At 45.0% G+C, this 18,762-nt stretch overlaps 1 protein-coding gene and 1 pseudogene across 6 annotated transcripts in view; both read right to left on the bottom strand.

Moving 5' to 3' along the window:
• Nucleotides 1–18,762, bottom strand: part of LOC126948533 (cytochrome c oxidase subunit 2-like) — a 281,739-nt pseudogene that overhangs the window by 53,172 nt on the left and 209,805 nt on the right.
• Nucleotides 1–18,762, bottom strand: part of TRAK1 (trafficking kinesin protein 1) — a 213,866-nt gene that overhangs the window by 135,200 nt on the left and 59,904 nt on the right. For 2 of the 6 annotated variants that reach the window (XM_050780361.1, XM_050780365.1), the window contains exon 2: nt 4,394–4,690. Coding sequence is in view for 4 of the 6 variants with exons in the window: in XM_050780354.1 (XP_050636311.1) it covers nt 141–231 (91 nt within the window). In the remaining 2 variants the exon portion in view is untranslated. Of the gene's footprint in view, nt 1–140; nt 1,268–4,393; nt 4,691–18,762 lie in introns of those variants that run through there. The other 4 variants (XM_050780354.1, XM_050780355.1, XM_050780357.1 and 1 more) reach the window with 4 other exon arrangements.

The raw sequence follows: 18,762 nt of genomic DNA, 5'->3' as shown, positions 1-18,762 counted from the left end.
AATTTCTCTACCACATGACCATGAACGATCTCCCAAGCAGCACAGAGCAAGAGGGAGACAGCTTCTCCTGAGGTCTTTTCTCCTTTCCGACCATACCACAAAGAAAACAGACAGCAGACAGACCTGGCAAACATACTTACCACAGGAGTTTGTCCGAAAGAGCTTGCCTTGGCAGAGTCCTGGCAGAGGCTGAGCCCTGACGGGCTGCCCGAATTGAAAAACCAATGCCATGTGCAGACATAAACTCCAAAGGCACTTCAGAGAACAGAGAGAGCCTCCATGAGAGCCCAGCCCCAGCAGTACCTCGCACAGCCGTCCTCCCGTGCCTTCCTCAGCAGTTTTCTGAGTTTGCTTGTTAGGGCAAATCCTAAGATTGTGAGTTGCCCTGGAAGCACAATGGGTTACGTAACTCCAGGCAGTCTGGGAACCCTATCAGCTCATCTTGTTAAGCCACCCCAAACAGAAAATGACGCACCCAAAAATGTGATACCTCTAGGTTGGGGGTAGGGGAGAACGGGGCTTTGTGACGGGCATTCCGTTTTGCCTAAAAATTAAAGTGGAACAAAAAGTCTGCTGTTCATCTCAGGGCTTGCTGGGAACTGGGGGAGGAGTGAATTTATCAAGGGCTGAATGCCAAGTGGTGTCCTGAGACTGCACTTGGCAAAGCCCTGGGAGGCCACAGATGCATTCTTGGGGATAGTCTAGGTCTCTCGGAGAACTTTTTTCCATTTAATGTCTTCCTTTCAATGACTGCCTAATAAAACTTTAATCTGAGCAGTTCTCTGTCACCTGACAGCCCATCCCTTAAACGCAGAAGAGTGTCTGTGTTTACACTCCTGTTTACCAAGCCAGTGCGAAACACAACAGCACTGAGCTATTTCTCAGCTTTCCCTGGTCCCAACAAAGAACCCTCAAGTCACCACATCCTATAGGGTTTGAAGTTTCAGCACTACATTCTGCCATTTCTTTGTTTTTGGGTTTTTTTGTTTTGTTTTGTTTTGTTTGTTTTGCTTTGTTTTCTTGAGACAGAGTCTCACTCTGTCACTGAGGCTAGAGTGCAGTGGTACTGTGTCGGCTCACTGCAACCTCTGTCTCCTGGGTTCAAGCAATTCTCCTGCCTCAGCCTCCCGAGTAGCTGGGATCACAGGTGTCCACCACCACGTGTGGCTAGTTTTTATATTTTTAGTAGAGATGGGGTTTCACAATGTTGGCCAGACTGGTCTTGAACTCCTGACCTCAGGTGATCGGCCCACCTCGGCCTCCCAAAGTGCTGCGATTAAGACGTGAGCCACCACACCAGGCCATGAAGTTTCAGCACTACATCCTGCCATTTCTTTACCCTCCGTTGTCACGTTCGGAGAAAGTGAAACCACTTTAACAGGCTGGATACTTCCTGGATTTCACTGGTACAGACGCCACTAGAATCCCATGGATCAATTCATGTGTTTGCACAAATGTAGATGCAGTTGGGTCATTGCCTCCTCCACAAAGCCCTCATGGTCTTCTCCTGTCCTTTCCCCTCCAAGGTTCAGCCTGGCACCCTCCTTGGTGCCCTCCTGTGCTGTGCTTATCACTGTGCTAACCTCGGTGTACAGTCAATTTCTACTCACTCATCTGTCTCCCCCGCTAGACCGCATTCTTAGGCAGCAAAGAACCCCTGCCCTGGGGTCCTGCAGACCCAGATGCAACTCCTGCCACTCAGGAGTTCCGCCAAGGTGCTGAACACTGCGAGATCTAGACTCTTCACTGGATGCAACTCCTGCCACTCAGGAGTTCCGCCCAGGCGCTGAACACTGCGAGATCTAGACTCTTCACCTACACAAAGAGGATAATAATACCCACTGCACAAATCGACAAAATTGATATACCCAACAAATGTTCACTGAGCACTGGCCACAGGCAGGCACTATGGTAGTCACTGGATTCAGGAATGCGCAAAGCAGACACAGAGTTTGCCCTCTGCAAGTTTACAGTCTACTGCAAGTCTGGAAGACAAAACACAAATATAGTAGCTCAGAGGATGGTTAAGTCTGGGGAAAAAAATTAAGCAGGAAAAGGAGATGGAGAAAGGTGGGGTAGATCACTCTTTATGTTGGGGGGAGGGTCACAAAAAGCATCAAATAAAATGTCACTTGGAGAAGGAAGAGGGGGGTCATAAGGATATCTGGAGTTGAGGCAGTCCAAAGACCCTGAGGCTGGATGTGCTTGGTGAGTTCAAGGTTAAGTGAGGCGGCCAGTGTGTCTGGAGCACAGAGGGCACAGAGGAGGCAGGTCAGTGGGGCAAAGAGGGATTCCCATCATTCAGCCCCTTCCCTACAGGTCTCTATAGGAGGGGAGCTCATGTAAGTTTGGAGGAGAGTTAAACCATCTGACTGCATTAAAAGCCAACTCTCATGGCTGGGCGGAGAAAGAATTTTACGGAGGCAAGGGTAACAGTAGGAGGCCCCACTGGGAGGCCAGTGTAGTAACCCAGGTGTGAGATGGGGGTGGCTGGGACACGGTAAATGCTGAGTAGATTCTGGACACACTCTGAAGATAGAGCCAACAGAATTCCTGACAACCTGGGGTATGAAACCCAGAAAGGCAGAATCACAAATGCCTCCAAGGGTCTTGGCCTGAGCCACTAGAATAATGAAAGCACCATTAACAAGGATGGGGAAAACCCTAAGAAAAGCAGGTGGAGGTGGAAACCAGGAGCTCATTTTTGGTCACTTGAGTTGGACACGCCTGTTGGACATCTAACTGGAAACTCATGTGGAGTCAGTCTGAGACGTCTGGCCTTAAGGAGAAAGGTCCAGGTTGAGTACAGAAACCAGCGAATGGCCAGTACAGAAGGCGATTTTAAAACCTACGTGCTGGGTGAGATCATGTGCTGCATGGGTGCGCACATAAGAGCAAAGAGGCGGAAAGGTTGGGCCCTGGGCCCTTCAACGTTCCCAGGCTTGGGAGAAGAGGAAACGCAGCCACTGAGGCAGAAGAACAGGGAGAGTGTGGGGACCCAGAAGCAAAGTAAAGACTGTACTTCCAGGAGACAGGACTTGGCAACAGTGTGAACTACCCCTGAAAAGTGAGGTAAGGTGAAGGCAGAGGACAGGCTGGACTGAACCAGGTTGTCTGTGTGGTGGGGCATAAGCCTGCCTGCAGTGGACTCCAGAGAGAACAAAGGAAAAACTAGAGTAAGCAAAACGTAGAGCAGAGACACTGGCCTGCAGGAAACATGGGACTGAGAAGGATTCTATTTCCGAAGAGGGAGATCATAGCATGTTTCTGCACTAAAAAGAAAGATCCAAGCGCAAGGGGAAAAGAATGATGCAGTAGAGGAAAGGGAAATATAGGAACTGTGTCCTTCAGGGGGCAGGCAAGCGGGAGAGGGACTCAGTCACAAGTGGAGGACAACTCATGTGGGCCACTTGACAAAAAGGGAGAGGAGGTGTTTCAGGGCCTAACACAGGAGGAGCTAGGCACCAGGCTGGGACCCCCAGCCTTCTCTGTGCCTTTCTGTATCCAGGGAACCCCTGACACACAGGAGGTCCTCAAGGTTTAACTGGTAACACAGAACCAAGAGAAGCTACTGGAAGCCAACTGGCATATATTAAGCTGTCAACAGGCATTACTTCAAACAGACAAACAAAAGCAAACACTGCAGACAAAAATGAGAAACTGAACAAACTTCTATATGAATGCAACTGGACTGAACTATAATTTTGCTACTTGCTGCTCTTATGCACACCATGCTACACCATTTCCACTGAGAGCCCTCTCTTGTGCTAGCTCCAACCACTTGTCTCGGTGTTTCCTTGGGGAAAATAAAAAAGCAATAGCTCTAGTATTAAGTGCCCGCACAGCAGATGTTCCCACTGGGAGGTGATTACCACCTGGGACACTGAGAGTTATGACTGACACAGGTATCTGTAAAAATCCATGTCTGTGCAAATCCTGATGGTGTACAAAGGGCACTCCATGAAGTTTTCTGTTTTTGCATCCCACAATGACAGTGCATGTTATTCCCAGTATATCTGTTTTATATCTGAAGAACCTGAGTCCAAAGAGAGAAGGAAGGGTTCAATCTACACTGAGCGCCTGTGATGAGCCATGCTTGCTGCTCAGGTTTCAATGTTACCATCTTTAACCTTCATGACAATTCAGTGAAGTGCTGTCTACATCTCAGTCAGGATAGCAGGTCAACAACTGACCCAAGTTACAAAATGGTTCACTGGCAGAACAGGTTCTGGATGGGAGGTCTCACAATCCCAAAGCTCAGAGTCTTTTGCACTTTAGTGGTTCCTCTCTGCATACCTCCCCGAGACCCTCCCATGTGGCTGCATTCCTTCCCTAGTCCTCAGTGACTGAAACCTCTCTCCCTTCCTCCCTGGCAGGGAAAGGACCCCCATACCAGTAATGGTGCAGGCATCCCGGTACCCTCTGTAGCTGGGAGCATCTTCCACAGCCTCGCTTATGTAGTGTTCCTCAGGGATGCCCGGGCTGCAGGCTAGGACTGCATGGTTGCATGCCTCCGAAGGGGGCACGGAGTTGGCCAAAGTGTCGTCGTGCAGAGCTGTGGCGTCCAGCTTGGCAGGTTTCACGGGGAGGTGCCCACTGCCATCGGAGGCCCCACTGCCAGAGTCTGGGGCAGTTGGGCAGATGGCCCCCGGTAGTTCTGGTGCACCAGCAGGGGCTCCTTACAGGGAATCTATGGGACAATTGAGAGAGAGGGGCACAGTTAGAGTCTATCGATAAACCTGGACAAATCTTTAGAAAATAAGGGCCCGGGAATGACGTGCATTCAGACTGCGAATTCTGAGAAGTGTTTCCCTCAAGTCATGGCATCTCCAATCACACTGCTTAGTTTCAATAAAATAAATGCAGCAAAGTTCCATTCAACTAATCAATACTGACCAAAATGTGGAGTACATGGCTTCATCTGCTTATTGAAACCTGCCTTGAAGCAGCTCTAAGCAAATAAACACACTGGAGCACAGCTAAAACCTGTATTCCTACAGGATTTATACACACAAAGAGAGGTAACATTTTTATTTGTATAAATTCTTTCAACCACAGTAACTTCTCAACTCTCTAAGAACTTTAAGGTATGCCCCTACCTTAACCTACAGTGAGAAATTAGGGGACTCCTTTAAGAACCTGATGAAAACGGCCGGACACGGTGACTCACTCCTGTAATCCCAGCACCTTGAGAGGCTGAGGTGGGCGGCTCATTTGAGGTCAGGAGTTTGAGACCAACCTGGCCAATATGGTGAAATCTCATCTCCACTAAAAATACAAAAAAAAAAAAAAAAAAATGAGGTATGGTAGCAGGCACCTGTAATCCCAGTTACTCAAGAGGTTGAGGCAGGAGAATTGCTTGAACCCGGAAGGCAGAGGTTGCAGTGAGCCGAGATCACGCCACTGCGTTCCAGCCTGGGCAACACAGTGAGACTCTGTCTCAAAAAAATGAATAAATAAAAAAGAAAGAAAAGAAATGAAAAAGAAGAATCTGATGAAAACTATAGACTCGTCCCCATTTAAAATCTGACTGGGACTAAAGATAACTGCTGAGAAAATATGGCACATGACACAGGCTGCTAAACACTCTGCTCTGTTCCGGCAACAGCACACCTACATGCAGGCCACTTCCCACACATTTCAGGAGCGCCGCTGCCTCACCTCCCAGCGCACCTGCACACACACCACATGTGTACACACAAAATGTCAAACAGGAGCTTAATGAAAAAGGAAACTTACAAAACATTCCTTAGGACAAGAGATCTCAAATTGTGGTCTGAGAATTGCTGGAGTTTCCTGAGACTGGTTCAGAGGGTCTCTCACTTTTTCGTGGAGGTACAGCGGAATTTTCCAGAGACTACATTATGTGTGATGACACCATTGCTCTGAAAGCTAATTAACGGAACTTTCATATCCCTGTGGTTTTACATCTTATGTTTCTAACACAATACATATGAATCAATAGAACCATTTAAATAAAAATGCTTTAGGAGGCCCAATAACTTTGAGGTATCCTGAGACCACACACAAAAAAAGTGTGAGAACCACTGCTCTAATAAATGATGCATTATCGTTTGTTTAAAAAACACATACACACAAAAAGAGAAAGTTAATAGACATTTCACTCAACATGTACAGTCAGTTCTGAGAGAAAACTACAGCCCTGAATCTGTGACATTTTTCCCAACAAGTTTATTTACCAAAATACACCAGGAATTCCTATTACAGGCTGAGTATCCCTTATCTGAAATGCTTGGGAACAGAAGTGTTTCAAATTTTGGATTTTTGGCTGGGCGTGGTGGCTCACACCTGTAATCCCAGCACTTTGGGAGGCCAAGGCGGGCAGATCACTTGAGGTCAGGAGTTTGAGGCCAGCCTGGAAAACATCATGAAACCCCATCTCTGCTAAAAAATACAAAAAGTAGCTGGTCATCATGGCACACGCCTGCAAACCCAGCTACTTGGAAGGCTGAGGCAGGAGAATCACTTGAAACCGGGAGGCAGAGCTTGCAGTGAGCCAAGATCACATCACTGCACTCCAGCCTGGGCAACAGAGCAAGACTCTGTCTCAAAAAGAAAAAAAAATTTTGGGCCGGGCACGGTGGCTCAAGCCTCTAATCCCAGCACTTTGGAAGGCCGAGACGGGCGGATCACGAGGTCAGAAGATCGAGACCATCCTGGCTAACACGGTGAAACCCCGTCTCTACTAAAAAGTACAAAAAAACTAGCCAGGTGACGTGGCAGGTGCCTGTAGTCCCAGCTACTCGGGAGGCTGAGGCAGGAGAATGGCATAAACCCGGGAGGCGGAGCTTGCAGTGAGCTGAGATCTGGCCACTGCACTCCAGCTTGGGCGACAGAGCGAGACTCCATCTCAAAAAAAAAAAAAAAAAAAAAAAATTTTGATTTCTTTCGGATTTTGGGATACTTGCCTTATACTTACCAAGTGAACATCCAAAATCCAAAAATCTGAAATCTGAAATGCTCCAATGAGCATTTCCTTTGAGTGTCATATAAACACTCAAAAAGTTTCAAATTTCAGATTTTCACATTAGACATACTCAGCCTGTATAAATGAACTCAGCCCAGGCAATAAACTTCCTGCCCTCATTAACATGAAAAAATAAATATGAAAATGGGAAGGATGGGTAGGAGAGTCTATATATCCCTGGTGAGAAAAGAAAGTTAAAAAGAATTATTTAGGAATTTCTGCAAAACAACATGTACATAAAACTGGATTGGCATGAAGAAAAAAAAAGAAAAAGAACACTGGATTGTCACGCCTAGTCAGTGACTCAAACACAGATGAACAGATAAGCTGCCTCACTAGAAAAGTCTATAATCCTCAAGCAGAACCCAGAACATTCTAGACAGCAGAGGGCTGAGCAGGGTGGACTAGAAGACCCCCAAGAGTCACCAATGGTGGTCAAGGGTCCAGGATGGGATTTCACTGGCTGAAGCTAAGGGAAGCTGGGCGCTGCCACAACCCACCCCCAGTGGGTCCCAAGGGGGCTTCTCCATGCTGGCCAAGTTGTGATTCTTGGTCTGGAGACTGACTTGCAGACTACAATCAGTGCATGAAACTCCATCAAGCTGCACTCTTTACAATTCATATGCTATTTTTACACTTTTTTAAAAATATGGAGTCTTACTATGTTGCCCAGGTTGTTCTCCTGGGTTTAAGTGATCCTCCTGCCTGAGCCTCCCAAGTAGCCGGGATTACAGGTGTATACCACCAAGCCCAGCTCTCATACACTTTCTTTGTATGTCTATCTCAATTAAGTGATAAAAAGGTTAGTGAATGCAGATACCGAATCTAAAAATCAGCTTGAGAAGTCATCCCTAAACCAAGAAGATACAAAGGCATATTGATGAGAGTTCCAGAAAAACCGAAAAAAGCTTAAGACAAAAAGAGTAAAGTATATAAAAACACCAACTTTAAAATGCTTTTCTAGAGGTGAAGATGTACACCTTTAAATCAAAAGGTTCTACACCAAGACCCAGACAAAATCAATGAAAAACTAATAATAAACTCCTGGATATAATCTAGTACAAATTTTAAATTCCAAAGATTTAGATAAAAATATGACAAACATTAAAAAAGTATCCCCACATGCCATACCAGTGGGATAATTCCTCAGAATTTATTTATTTATTTATTTTAAAGACAGGGTCTCATTCCCATCACCCAGGCTGGCGTGCAGCGGCACAATCACAGCTCACAGCAGCCTTGACCTTCTGGGCTCCGGTGGTCCTCCCACCTTAGCCTGTAGCTGAGACTAGAGGCGCGCACCACCACACCCGGCTAATTTTTGTATTTTTAGTAGAGATGAGGTTTCGTCATGTTGCCCATGCTGGTCTGGAACTACGGACTCAAGTGATCCACCTGCCTTGGCCTCCCAAAGTGCTAGGATTACAGGTGTGAGCCATAGCACCCGGCCAGTTCCTCAGAAACTTAAGAGAAAGATAGTCACATAAGACTTTTATACCCAATTAAGCTACTATTATACACAAAAACAATTGGCAGATATTTAGAAACTCAAAGACCCTGACGTTCCTGAGGGGCTCCGAGTCTGCTGATGACATCTCATGGCTCTCACTAACACAGGTCACCATAAAGAACTCAAAAGGTGAGGAACACATGGTAAAGTAAAACTGGCGGGGAAATTAAACCAGGAACACTTAAAATCAACATGTAAATAATGCACTTCATTCACAGACCTAAAGCAGACACAGCTCAAAAAAAAAATGGGCGAAGGATATAAAAATTCCCTCCCCCTGCCAAAACATAACACACACACACAGTTTAAGGAAACTTAACAGTGATTTAAAAAAACAACAACAAAGACTTAAAAAATATAATGACGCTCAAGTTCACAACTGATTTAGGAAACTTATAGACTTATGTATTATTGGAGTAAGGTGAGGAGTATAAATTTAGAAGAACAGCCCGAAAAAATTTACTGTGGTTCTCCGGCTCAAGTATATATAGGTCAGAGATGTATGGCACAGTGAAATGCTACAAACAACCTAACAAGCCACAGCAGAGGATCGAGTCATTAATTATGGGACAGCTATCAAGAAGTCAACCATGCTGTCATGAAGAGGAAGTGTCAGAGCACATATTAATTTATCAACACAGAAAGATGCGGTAGGCAGAAAAACAGTAGATAGTGAATGTGGTCTTGGAAAGGTTTTAAAATGCATTAACAAATTGAACCCTCGTTCAAGCCTTCTTTAACCTGTATTTAGACATATTCTATCTGATCCATACACAGAAGTTTGAAATACTTTCTCCCTTTGCAAAATACAATTGTTCTTCTGAAAACTAAGACAGTTTCATTTAAATCAATATGGTTTGGTTTTGTTTTTACAAAGGCTCTAATATGTCAAGATTTCTCTCTCTCTCTCTTTTCTTTTCTTTTTTTTTTTTTTTTTTTTTTTTTTTTTTGAGACAGGTTTTGTGCTCTGTCTCCCAGGCTGGAGTGCAGTGGCGCAATCTCAGCTCACTGAAGCCTCGGCCTCCTAGGTTCAAGCAATTCTCCTGCCTCAGTCTCCCAAGTAGCTGTGACTACAGGCATGCACCACCACGCCCGGCTAATTTTTTGTATTTTTAGTAGAGAAGATGGGGTTTCACCATGTTGGCCAGGCTGGTCTCAAACCCTTGGCCTCAAGTGATCCACCCACCTCAGCCTCCCGAAGTGCTGGGATTACAGGCATGAGCCGCAGGGCCTGGCCCTAATGTGTAAAGATTTCTTAAAGAGGTTTTACAGTCAAGCTTTATATAACTTTCGCTTTCATAACTTTTTATTATAACAAGCTTTTTATAACTTACCTATAAACAAGCTTTTTATAACTTACCTTTATAACATATAGGTATATATAACATGTTTATAAATAACATATAACACATATATATAACATGCTATAAAGTTACATATACCTTTATAACTTTATAACAAGCTTTTTATAACTTACCTATAAAATGAGGGAGATGGCCTAAATCATGATCAATAGCCCTAAATCACTACTGTTTCTCTTCCTAGTATCTATGTTTCCACTTACAGCAGCCAGACACTTAACCCAGAAACATACTGCTACGAAATAAATATTTTAAGTATAAGCACTTTCTGAAAAAAAAATTTGGAGACATCAGCAAATGCTCACCTCACTCAAGACTCAAAAGGCAAAACACAAGCCACAGTTCCGAAATCCAAAGAAACTTTACATGTGCAGCAACTGGCAAAGCTATTCAGAAGCCTGAGAGGCCCCTCTTGAAATGACAAGACTAAGCTTTTACCCATTAAATTCAATTGGAAAACAACCTAAATTTCTATTCATGAAAAACAGTTATAAATTATGGCTCATCCAAACTACTGAATTCTGTAAAATGTAAGGCACTTATCCATATAAGGCACTTGCCTCTGTGTCTAGTACAAATTAGATTCTCAAAATAATTACTGTCATTAACATTATAATTTCCAGATTCTCAGAATCAGGCACCTTTCTTGGTTCTACTATAGTATTCATATGCCAGCATTTCCAAACCTACTTTACCATGGATCCTTTCTCCACATACCTATCTACATGGCATTTGTTTCATGGAGTACATTTTGGGGAAAGCCTCTATCTCAGGCACAAGCTTCATGCATTGTCCATCCACCACCATGTGTCCAGGGCCAATCTCCCCCCCAGAAATTGTGAGCTCCTTGAAAGCATGGACTGGTGCTGGCACATATTAGGTACTAAGTCAATGTTTACAGAATAAATAACAACAAATGAAAGATGGGGTTTGGTGCAAATGACTCTGAAGATTCCCTGAAGCTTTAAAGCTCAGGTTCTATCATTTACACTGAACCAAAGGGTCTAAACTCCCAAATTTCACACTGCTAACTTTGAGGACTAACAGAAATCAATGAAAACCACCTGAGGGACTCCTAAGTGTTCCAAGTATGCAGACCACAGCCCATGGGCTCTCTAGGCTGTCCTGAGTTTAACCTTACTTCATCGTTCTCAATACAGACCAATACACATCAAATGTGGCTTACAGGGGCCAGGCCCAGTGGTTCACACCATAATCCTAGCACTCTGGGAGGCCCAGGCGGGTGGATGGCTTGAGCCCAGGAGTTCAAGACCAGCCTGGGCAACATGGTGGAACCCTGTCTCTACAAAAAAATACAAAAAATTGACCAGGAATGGTGACCTGTGTCTGTGGTCCCTGCTACTAGGGAGGCTGAGGTGGGAGAATCACCTGAGCCCGGGAAGTTGAGGCTGCAGAGAGCCATGAGTGTGCCACTCCACTCCAGCCTGGGTGACACAGTGAGATCCTATCTCAAAAAAAATAGTACTTTAACAGTCAAACACATAAAATGACCCAGATACAACAATTCAAGGATCAGGAGACGTCATTTATAGACCACTCAAAAGCTGGTCTGTAAGGCCTCCACCCATTTTCTAGCTTGAAGAATGAGTCATAGCCTGTGCCTCTGGGGACCCCAGGAATTTGTAGGGCAAAGGTGACAACCTTTCCCCACGGTGCCAGCCTAACTTCAGTCTAAAGTAAACAGGCATTTCTGAGGTTTCACAGGGGCTCAGGAACAAAGCATCCACTGCCCTGGACGTTCTCTGGCTCCAGCAAACCCTGGCACATCAGGCAAAAGGCTTCTTTCAGGCAGAGGAAACAAACAAGGCTTAAGAAAAGTGAGAGTGGATGGCATGGCCCTGAGAGATGAAAGCGCCTCTGTTTAGTTTACTGAATTCTGCCTAGAGAGCTGCAGGAAGGCAGGATTTTTCTTAGCAGAGGAGTGAGAAATTCTGCAACCTGGTCAATTTTTCAGCAAAAGAGGTACCAGGAAAAGAAGCAGGGTAAAGTATACATGGAAGCTGAGCCTGGGGTGGGTGGCCCAGGTCCCCTACCCCACTCTTCTCAACTCAATGATCAACAATTCCATGCCCCCGTTTGTCAAGAGTACTTAACACACTGTTATTCAACGTCATGCCAGTTTGCTACTGAACTCAGATTTGCTGACAAAATACATGTGTGCAAGTTCCTAATATTTTCTCCCCGCTATCCTCAACCTATGTAATTTTTGTGACTCAGAACCTGAACTAAAACTCAAAGAACTGTGTGACATTAAGGAAACTGTGTTTTGTCCCTGGGCCTCAGACCCCTCACCTGGACAAGGAAGGGATCAAGTGACCTTCAACATACTGCCTTCCAACTATACCACTCCAGGAGCTACAAAAGAGGGCAGGTGAAATTGCAGAAGGATTTGGGCACCCTGGTCAGTCCTTCTCCACTCACTGTTGCAATGACTGTGAAACCATTCTCACCGACAGACAGGTAACTTCCAGTAGGACATCACGAGCAGACAGAGCTGCCCTTTGTAAACAATAAATTGAGAGGTTAAAAAAAAAAAAAAAAAAAAAAAAAGGAGCTTCCAGCAGGGCACGGTGGCTTACGCCTGTAATCCTAGCACTTTGGGAGGCCAAGGAGGGCGGATCACCTGAAGTCAGGAGTTTGAGACCAGCCTGACCAACATGGCAAAACCCCGTCTCTACTAAAGATATAAAAAAAAATAGCCAGGCGTGGTGGTAGGCACCTGTAATCCCAGCTACTTAGGAGGTTGAGGCAGGAGAATTGCTTGAACCCGGAAGGCAGAGGTTGCAGTCAGCCGAGACCGCACCACTGCACTCTAGCCTGGGTCAAGACAGCAAGACTCTACTTCAAAAAAAAAAAAAAAAAAAGAAGGAGCTTCCTTCAGGACAAACACAGAGATTGTAAGGAGAAAATTAGAACCAGAGCACCAGGTTGAAGCTTAAAGGGTGACAAGGAGAAGCTAGTTCTGGGTGATCCCCTCCATGGCCAGTCAGGTACCTGAGCTTTCAAGGTTTCTTCTTTCTGGGCAGAGGCATCTGATACACCAAGGGATTTTACTCAGCAATTCTAAACAAGCAGGTCCAAGTATGGCAAAAGTTTTCAAAAAGGGACTAATTGTTCTCCAGTATTATGTCAGTATTCTATTACTACCGTAACAAATTACCACAAATTGAGTGGCTTGAAATAATACCCATTTATCAGATCACAGTTCCATATATTGGAAATCCATCGTGCATCTCAACAGTTTCCAATCAAGGTGTCACAGGGGTGAGTCCATTACTGGGGGCTCTGGGAAAGAACTGATATCCACACTTATTCAGGCTGCCAGTCTAATTCAGTTCCTTGTGGTTGTAGGACTGAAGTCCCTGTTTCCTGCTGGCCGTCAGTTGGGCACCAGCCTTTGTTCCTGTGTTCCTTATGCTTTCCATGAGCTCCTGGAGGCCTCTCTCCAGATTTTGCAAGTGGCTCCCACATCCCAGAGCCAGCGACAGCACATGGAATCCTTTTCAAGCGTGGAATTTCCATGACTTCCCCTTCTGCCTCATCTTTCTTTCTTTTTTTTTTATTTTGAGATGGAATCTCCCTCTGTCGCCCAGGCTGGAGTGCAGGGGCCTGATCTCCGTTCACTGCAAGCTCCGCCTCCTGGGTTCACACCATTCTCCTGCCTCAGCCTCCAGAGTAGCTGGGACTACAAGCACCCGCTACCACTCCCAGCTAATTTTTTGTAGTTTTAGTAGAGATGGGGTTTCACTGTGTTAGCCAGGATGGTCTCGATCTCCGGACCTCATGATCCGCCGCCTCGGCCTCCCAAAGTGCTGGGATTACAGGCGTGAGCCACTGCGCCCACCTCTGCCCCATCTTTCCAGCCTCCTCTTCTGCCTTCCTTTTCTGTTTTTAAGGGCTCAGGTGATTACACGGTGCTCACTTAGATCATCCAGGACAATCTCCCTATCTTAAGGTCAAGTGATTAATAGCCCTAATTCCAGCTGCACAGCACAGTCCCTTTACAGAAGTATCTAGATCCGTGCTTGACTGAATAACTAGTGGGTGGAAATCTTGAGGGGATGAGTTTAGATTTACCTCCCACAGGGGCTTTTGATTCTGAAGGCATAAACTGCCTCAGGAGCCCCCATGTTGCCCCAGCCTAGTGGGAAGGCAAACCAGAGTCACCCCACAGCCACCCAAACCCTTTGCCCCAGAAGGGCAGATTTAGATCTGACACACCAGACAGGCCTGGATTTAGTCCCACCTCAATCATCACCTACTGACAGCAGCCTCTGGCCAGGTTCTGAAATTTCTTTTGTCTACAAAAAGTGGTGCCATCACCTGATTGTCAAGCTGCGGAAGAAGTAGACACAACGAAAGTGGGTGACTCCCAGGTCTGGGATGGTAGGTCTGAAACTGGATCAAAATCTCTCTCTCTTCACAGATAGTATTATTCTATATCTAGAACACCCCACAGTCTCTGTCCAAAGGCTCCTAGTTCTGACAAATACCTTCAGTAAAGTTTCAGGATACAAAATCAATGTACAAAAATTAGTATCATTTCTATACACCAATAATGTCCAAGTTGAGAGCCAAATTAAGAACTCAATCCCATTCACAATAGCCACAAAAAGAACAAAATACCTAGGAATACAGCTAACCAGGCTACCGTACAGCTACAAGCCTACCGTAACTAAAACAGCATGGTACTGGTACAAAAGCAAACACATAAACCAATGGAACAGGTTAGAGAGCCCAGAAATAAAGCCACATATCTACAACTATCTGATCTTTCACAAAGCCGACAATAAAAAAGCAATAGGGAAAGGACTCCCTATTAATAAATGGTGCTGGGATAACTGGCTATCCATATACAGGAGATTGGAACTAGACCCCTTCCCTCCGCCACATATAAAAATCAACTCAAAATGGACTAAGGAATAAAATGTAAAACCTAAAACTTAAAAATTTAAGAAGAAAACCTAGGAAATGTCATTCTAGACATGAGCCCTGGCAGAGATTTCATGACAAAGACTCTAAAACCAATTACAACAAAAAACAAAAATTAATAAGTGGGATCTAATTAAACTAAAGAGCTTCTGCACAGCAAAAGAAACTATCAATAAACAGACAACCCACAGAATGGGAGAAAAATTTTGCAAACTATACCTCTGATAAAAGTCTAATATCTGGCCAGGCCTGGTGGCTCTCGCCTGTAATCCCAGCACTTTGGGAAGCCGAAACGGGTGGATACCCTGAGGTCAGGAGTTCAAGACCAGCCTGGCCAACATGGTGAAACCCCATCTCTACCAAAAATACAAAAATTAGCTGGGCGTGGTGGTGAGCACCTGTAATCCCAGCTACTCGGGAGGCTGAGACAGGAGAATCACGTGAACCTGGAAGGCAGACGTTGCCATGAGCCAAGATTGCGCCATTGCACTCCAGCCTGAGAAACAAGAGGGAAACTCCATCTCAAAAAAAAAAAGTCTAATATCCTGAATCTATGAGGAACTTAAACAAATTTACAAGAAACAAAAACATTTAAAAATGGGCAAAGGAGGCCAGGTGCGGTCACACGCTTGTAATCTCAGCACTTTGGGAGGCCGAGGCGGGTGGATCACCTGAGGTCAGGAGTTTGAGACCAGCCTAGCCAACATCATGAAACCCTATCTTTACTAAAAATATAAAAAATTAGCTGGGTGTGGCAACCAAGGCACCTGTAATCCCAGCTACTCGGGAGGCTGAGGCAAGAGAATTGCTTGAACCAGGGAGGCGGAGGTGGCCATGAGCCGAGATCGCGCCACTGCACTCCAGCCTGGGCACCAGAGCAAGACTCTGTTTCAAAAAATAAAATAAAATAAAATAAAATAAAATTTTAAATATGGGCAAAGGCCACAAACAGACACTTCTCAAAGGAAGACATACACATGGCCAAAAAGGATATGAAAAAAAGGCTCAGCATCACTAACCATTATTAGAGAAATGCAAAGCAAAACCACAATAAGACACCATCTCACACCAGTCAGAATGGCTATTAAAAAGTCAAAAAATAACAGATGCTGGTGAGGTTGAGGAGAAAACAGTATGCTTATCCACTGCTGGCAGAAATGTATTATAAGTTAGTTCAGCCTCGGTGGAAAGCAGTCTGGAGATTTCTCAAAGAATTTAAAATAGAACTACCATTCAACCCAATAATCCCATTATTGGGCATATACCTAAAGGAACAGAAATCATTCTACCATAAACACATATGCACATGCATCTTCATCGCAGCACTCTTCACAACAGCACTGGAGCCCTGGAGCTCAAGACCAGCCTGGGCAACATAGCAATACTTCATCTTTTTTTTTTTTTTTTTTTTTTTTGAGACTGAGTCTAACTCTGTCACCCAGGCTGGAATGCGGTGGTGCTATCTCAGCTCCCTGCAACATCCCCTTCCCATGTTTAAGCAATTTTCATATCTCAGCCTCCAGAGTAGCTGGGATTATAGGCATGAGCCACCATGCCCAGCCAGACCTCATCCCTTAATCAAAAATTTTTTTAAATTTTTAAAATAATAATAAACTATAGCAAAGACATGGAATCAACCTAGATGGCTATCAGTGGTGGACTGGACAAAGAAAATGTGGACATATATCACGGAATACTATACAGCCATAAAAAAAAAAAAAGAACAAAATAATGTCCTTTGCAGCAACATGGATGGAGCTGAAGGCCATTATCCTAAGTGATTTAATGCAGGAACAGAAAACCAAATACCACATTTTCTGATTTGTAAGTGGAAGTTAAACACTGAATACACATGGACACAAAGAAGGGAACAACAGACACCAGACAATGGGGCCTACTTGAAGCTGGAGGGTAGGAGGAGGGTGAGGACTGAAAAACTACCTATTCCGTTAGGTACAGTGCTAATTACCTAGTTGATGAAATTATCTGTACACCAATCCCCTGTGACAGGCCATTTACCCATGTAATAAACTTACACATGTACTACCTGAACCTAAAATAAAAGTTGGAAAGAAAAAGAAAAAAAAAAACTAGTATGAGACTCACCCTTGGGATCATAAGCATTTTGCTGCTGAACATTAAATGAAGGCATGTTTTCAACACTTCGTTTCTATCTGAGGAACAATCGCCCTGGAAGGCTAACTAACTTGCAGACCGTCACTTGGAATCAGGGTGGGCAATCCAAGACCTTGGCTCTCATCTGTGGCCAGCTTGCTCATGAAGAGCCTTGCCTAAGCTGCAACCAGCCCTAGAGTCTCCCTGTTCTCTAGCCAGGGCAATTCTTTTTCTTGCCATTTTACTGCTTCTTTTTTGATCAAACTGATGCCTGTGTAGAAGGTGATGAGACCAACATGTGCTCTTTCAAAGTGCCAACAGCCCCAGCACTCTTGTTATTGTAAAACAAGCCAGTGGTCTGGCACTATACTTGGTAATTTATATGCATGACCCTGTTTAAGGCTCACAACCTATAAAGTAATATCAGCACCCACTTTTTACAAGAGAGGAAACACAGAGACTAAACATTGCCTAGGATGTGAGCCTAGCTTTGAATGGATCCAAAGACATTGCTTGCCCTATGATGGCTCTGAGTAACACTGTTCTTAAAGCAGCTCATGGTCCAGTGGAGAATCAGACATTCCATGTGATCCTTGACCACTGATCATTCTCCTACATCTGTCCACTCTCTCTTAAAACAACCCTCTTGTAACAGGGGCAAAGGAACTCAAAGCAAAGACCCGCTGAGACTGCTGAAGTCCATATATGAAATATGCATACTCTAGCTAGGCTAAAGATGGGGTCTGAACTCCGGGGTCAAGTTGGGTTGGCGGCAGCTGATGGGCAACCATGCAAGAGGTCTGTTCCTCCCGTCTTTCATCTTACCACTCTCCTACCTCATGTGACCTTTCTGGCACTCTCATCAGTCCAGGTCAGCTCCTTAAATAACTGGACAAGTGGCTGCGCAGTGGAAAATACCATGTAAAAGTTGAACAGGTGGAAGATGAGGAGATGAGCTGCAGGTTTACAGCAACGGTGCCAGGGGGGTGAAAAAGCAAGGCTGTCAAGAAGCCGTTATCAGCCTCACAGGACCCTTATGCTACACAGCTCAGGATGGGCTTTCACATGCCCTAGGCCACGGCTCCTGCCCGTACAACAATCATATGCTACAGCTTCGTAGAATCATCCCCCTTTTGTGAGGCAGGGGTTGGGGAAAAGGCTCGGGGAAAGATTAAGTGACTTAATCAAAGTTTATCCCAAATAATTGTAGATGTAGGACTGGCAAGCATTTCTGATCACTGGAAAACTGCAACTACTGCTACACTATGCTGTGAAGGGAAGCAGCATCTTGGAAGAGGGTGTGTGTGACCACCCATAGAAAGAGAAAGATTTAGATGAGCCGACAGCAGCAACTATAGTCAGAAAGTCGGAGCAGCGTCAGGGTAACCAAAGGCACAGGAAAGGAGATAACAAAGGGTCAAGGACAACTGCCAGGGCCTCTTGTGAGCTCCTGGGAGAGCCCCCAGGGCCTCCTGAACAGCACAGGCCAGAACAGCTAGGGAGCCCAGGCAGTCCCTGTCACAGATTCTGCTCGAATGACTTCAGGGCAGACTTGTATGTGGACTGAGGGCTGCACGTGCGTGCCGTCATGCGTGTCTGTCCTCTCTTGCTCTCATTTCACACAAGCCCATGAACACACAAATACACATATGCACACACATACACATAAAATAAACGCCACTTTTAAGACTAAACCTTTCTCTGGCTCTGGAAAAAGTGAATCCCCCCAAATAATAAATCAACGGTCACGCAAAGAAAATTTCCACAACTCAAGGCAACTGGAGAAAAATAACTCTGACCCAGTTTAGTTCCAGAATCCAGCCCTCTCTCTTCTC

This window comes from Macaca thibetana, chromosome 2, assembly GCF_024542745.1.
Source record: "Macaca thibetana thibetana isolate TM-01 chromosome 2, ASM2454274v1, whole genome shotgun sequence".
Classification (NCBI taxonomy): Eukaryota; Metazoa; Chordata; class Mammalia; order Primates; family Cercopithecidae; genus Macaca; species Macaca thibetana.
Note: the sequence above shows the minus strand (reverse complement) of the source record. Positions and strands in the feature narration are given on the sequence as shown.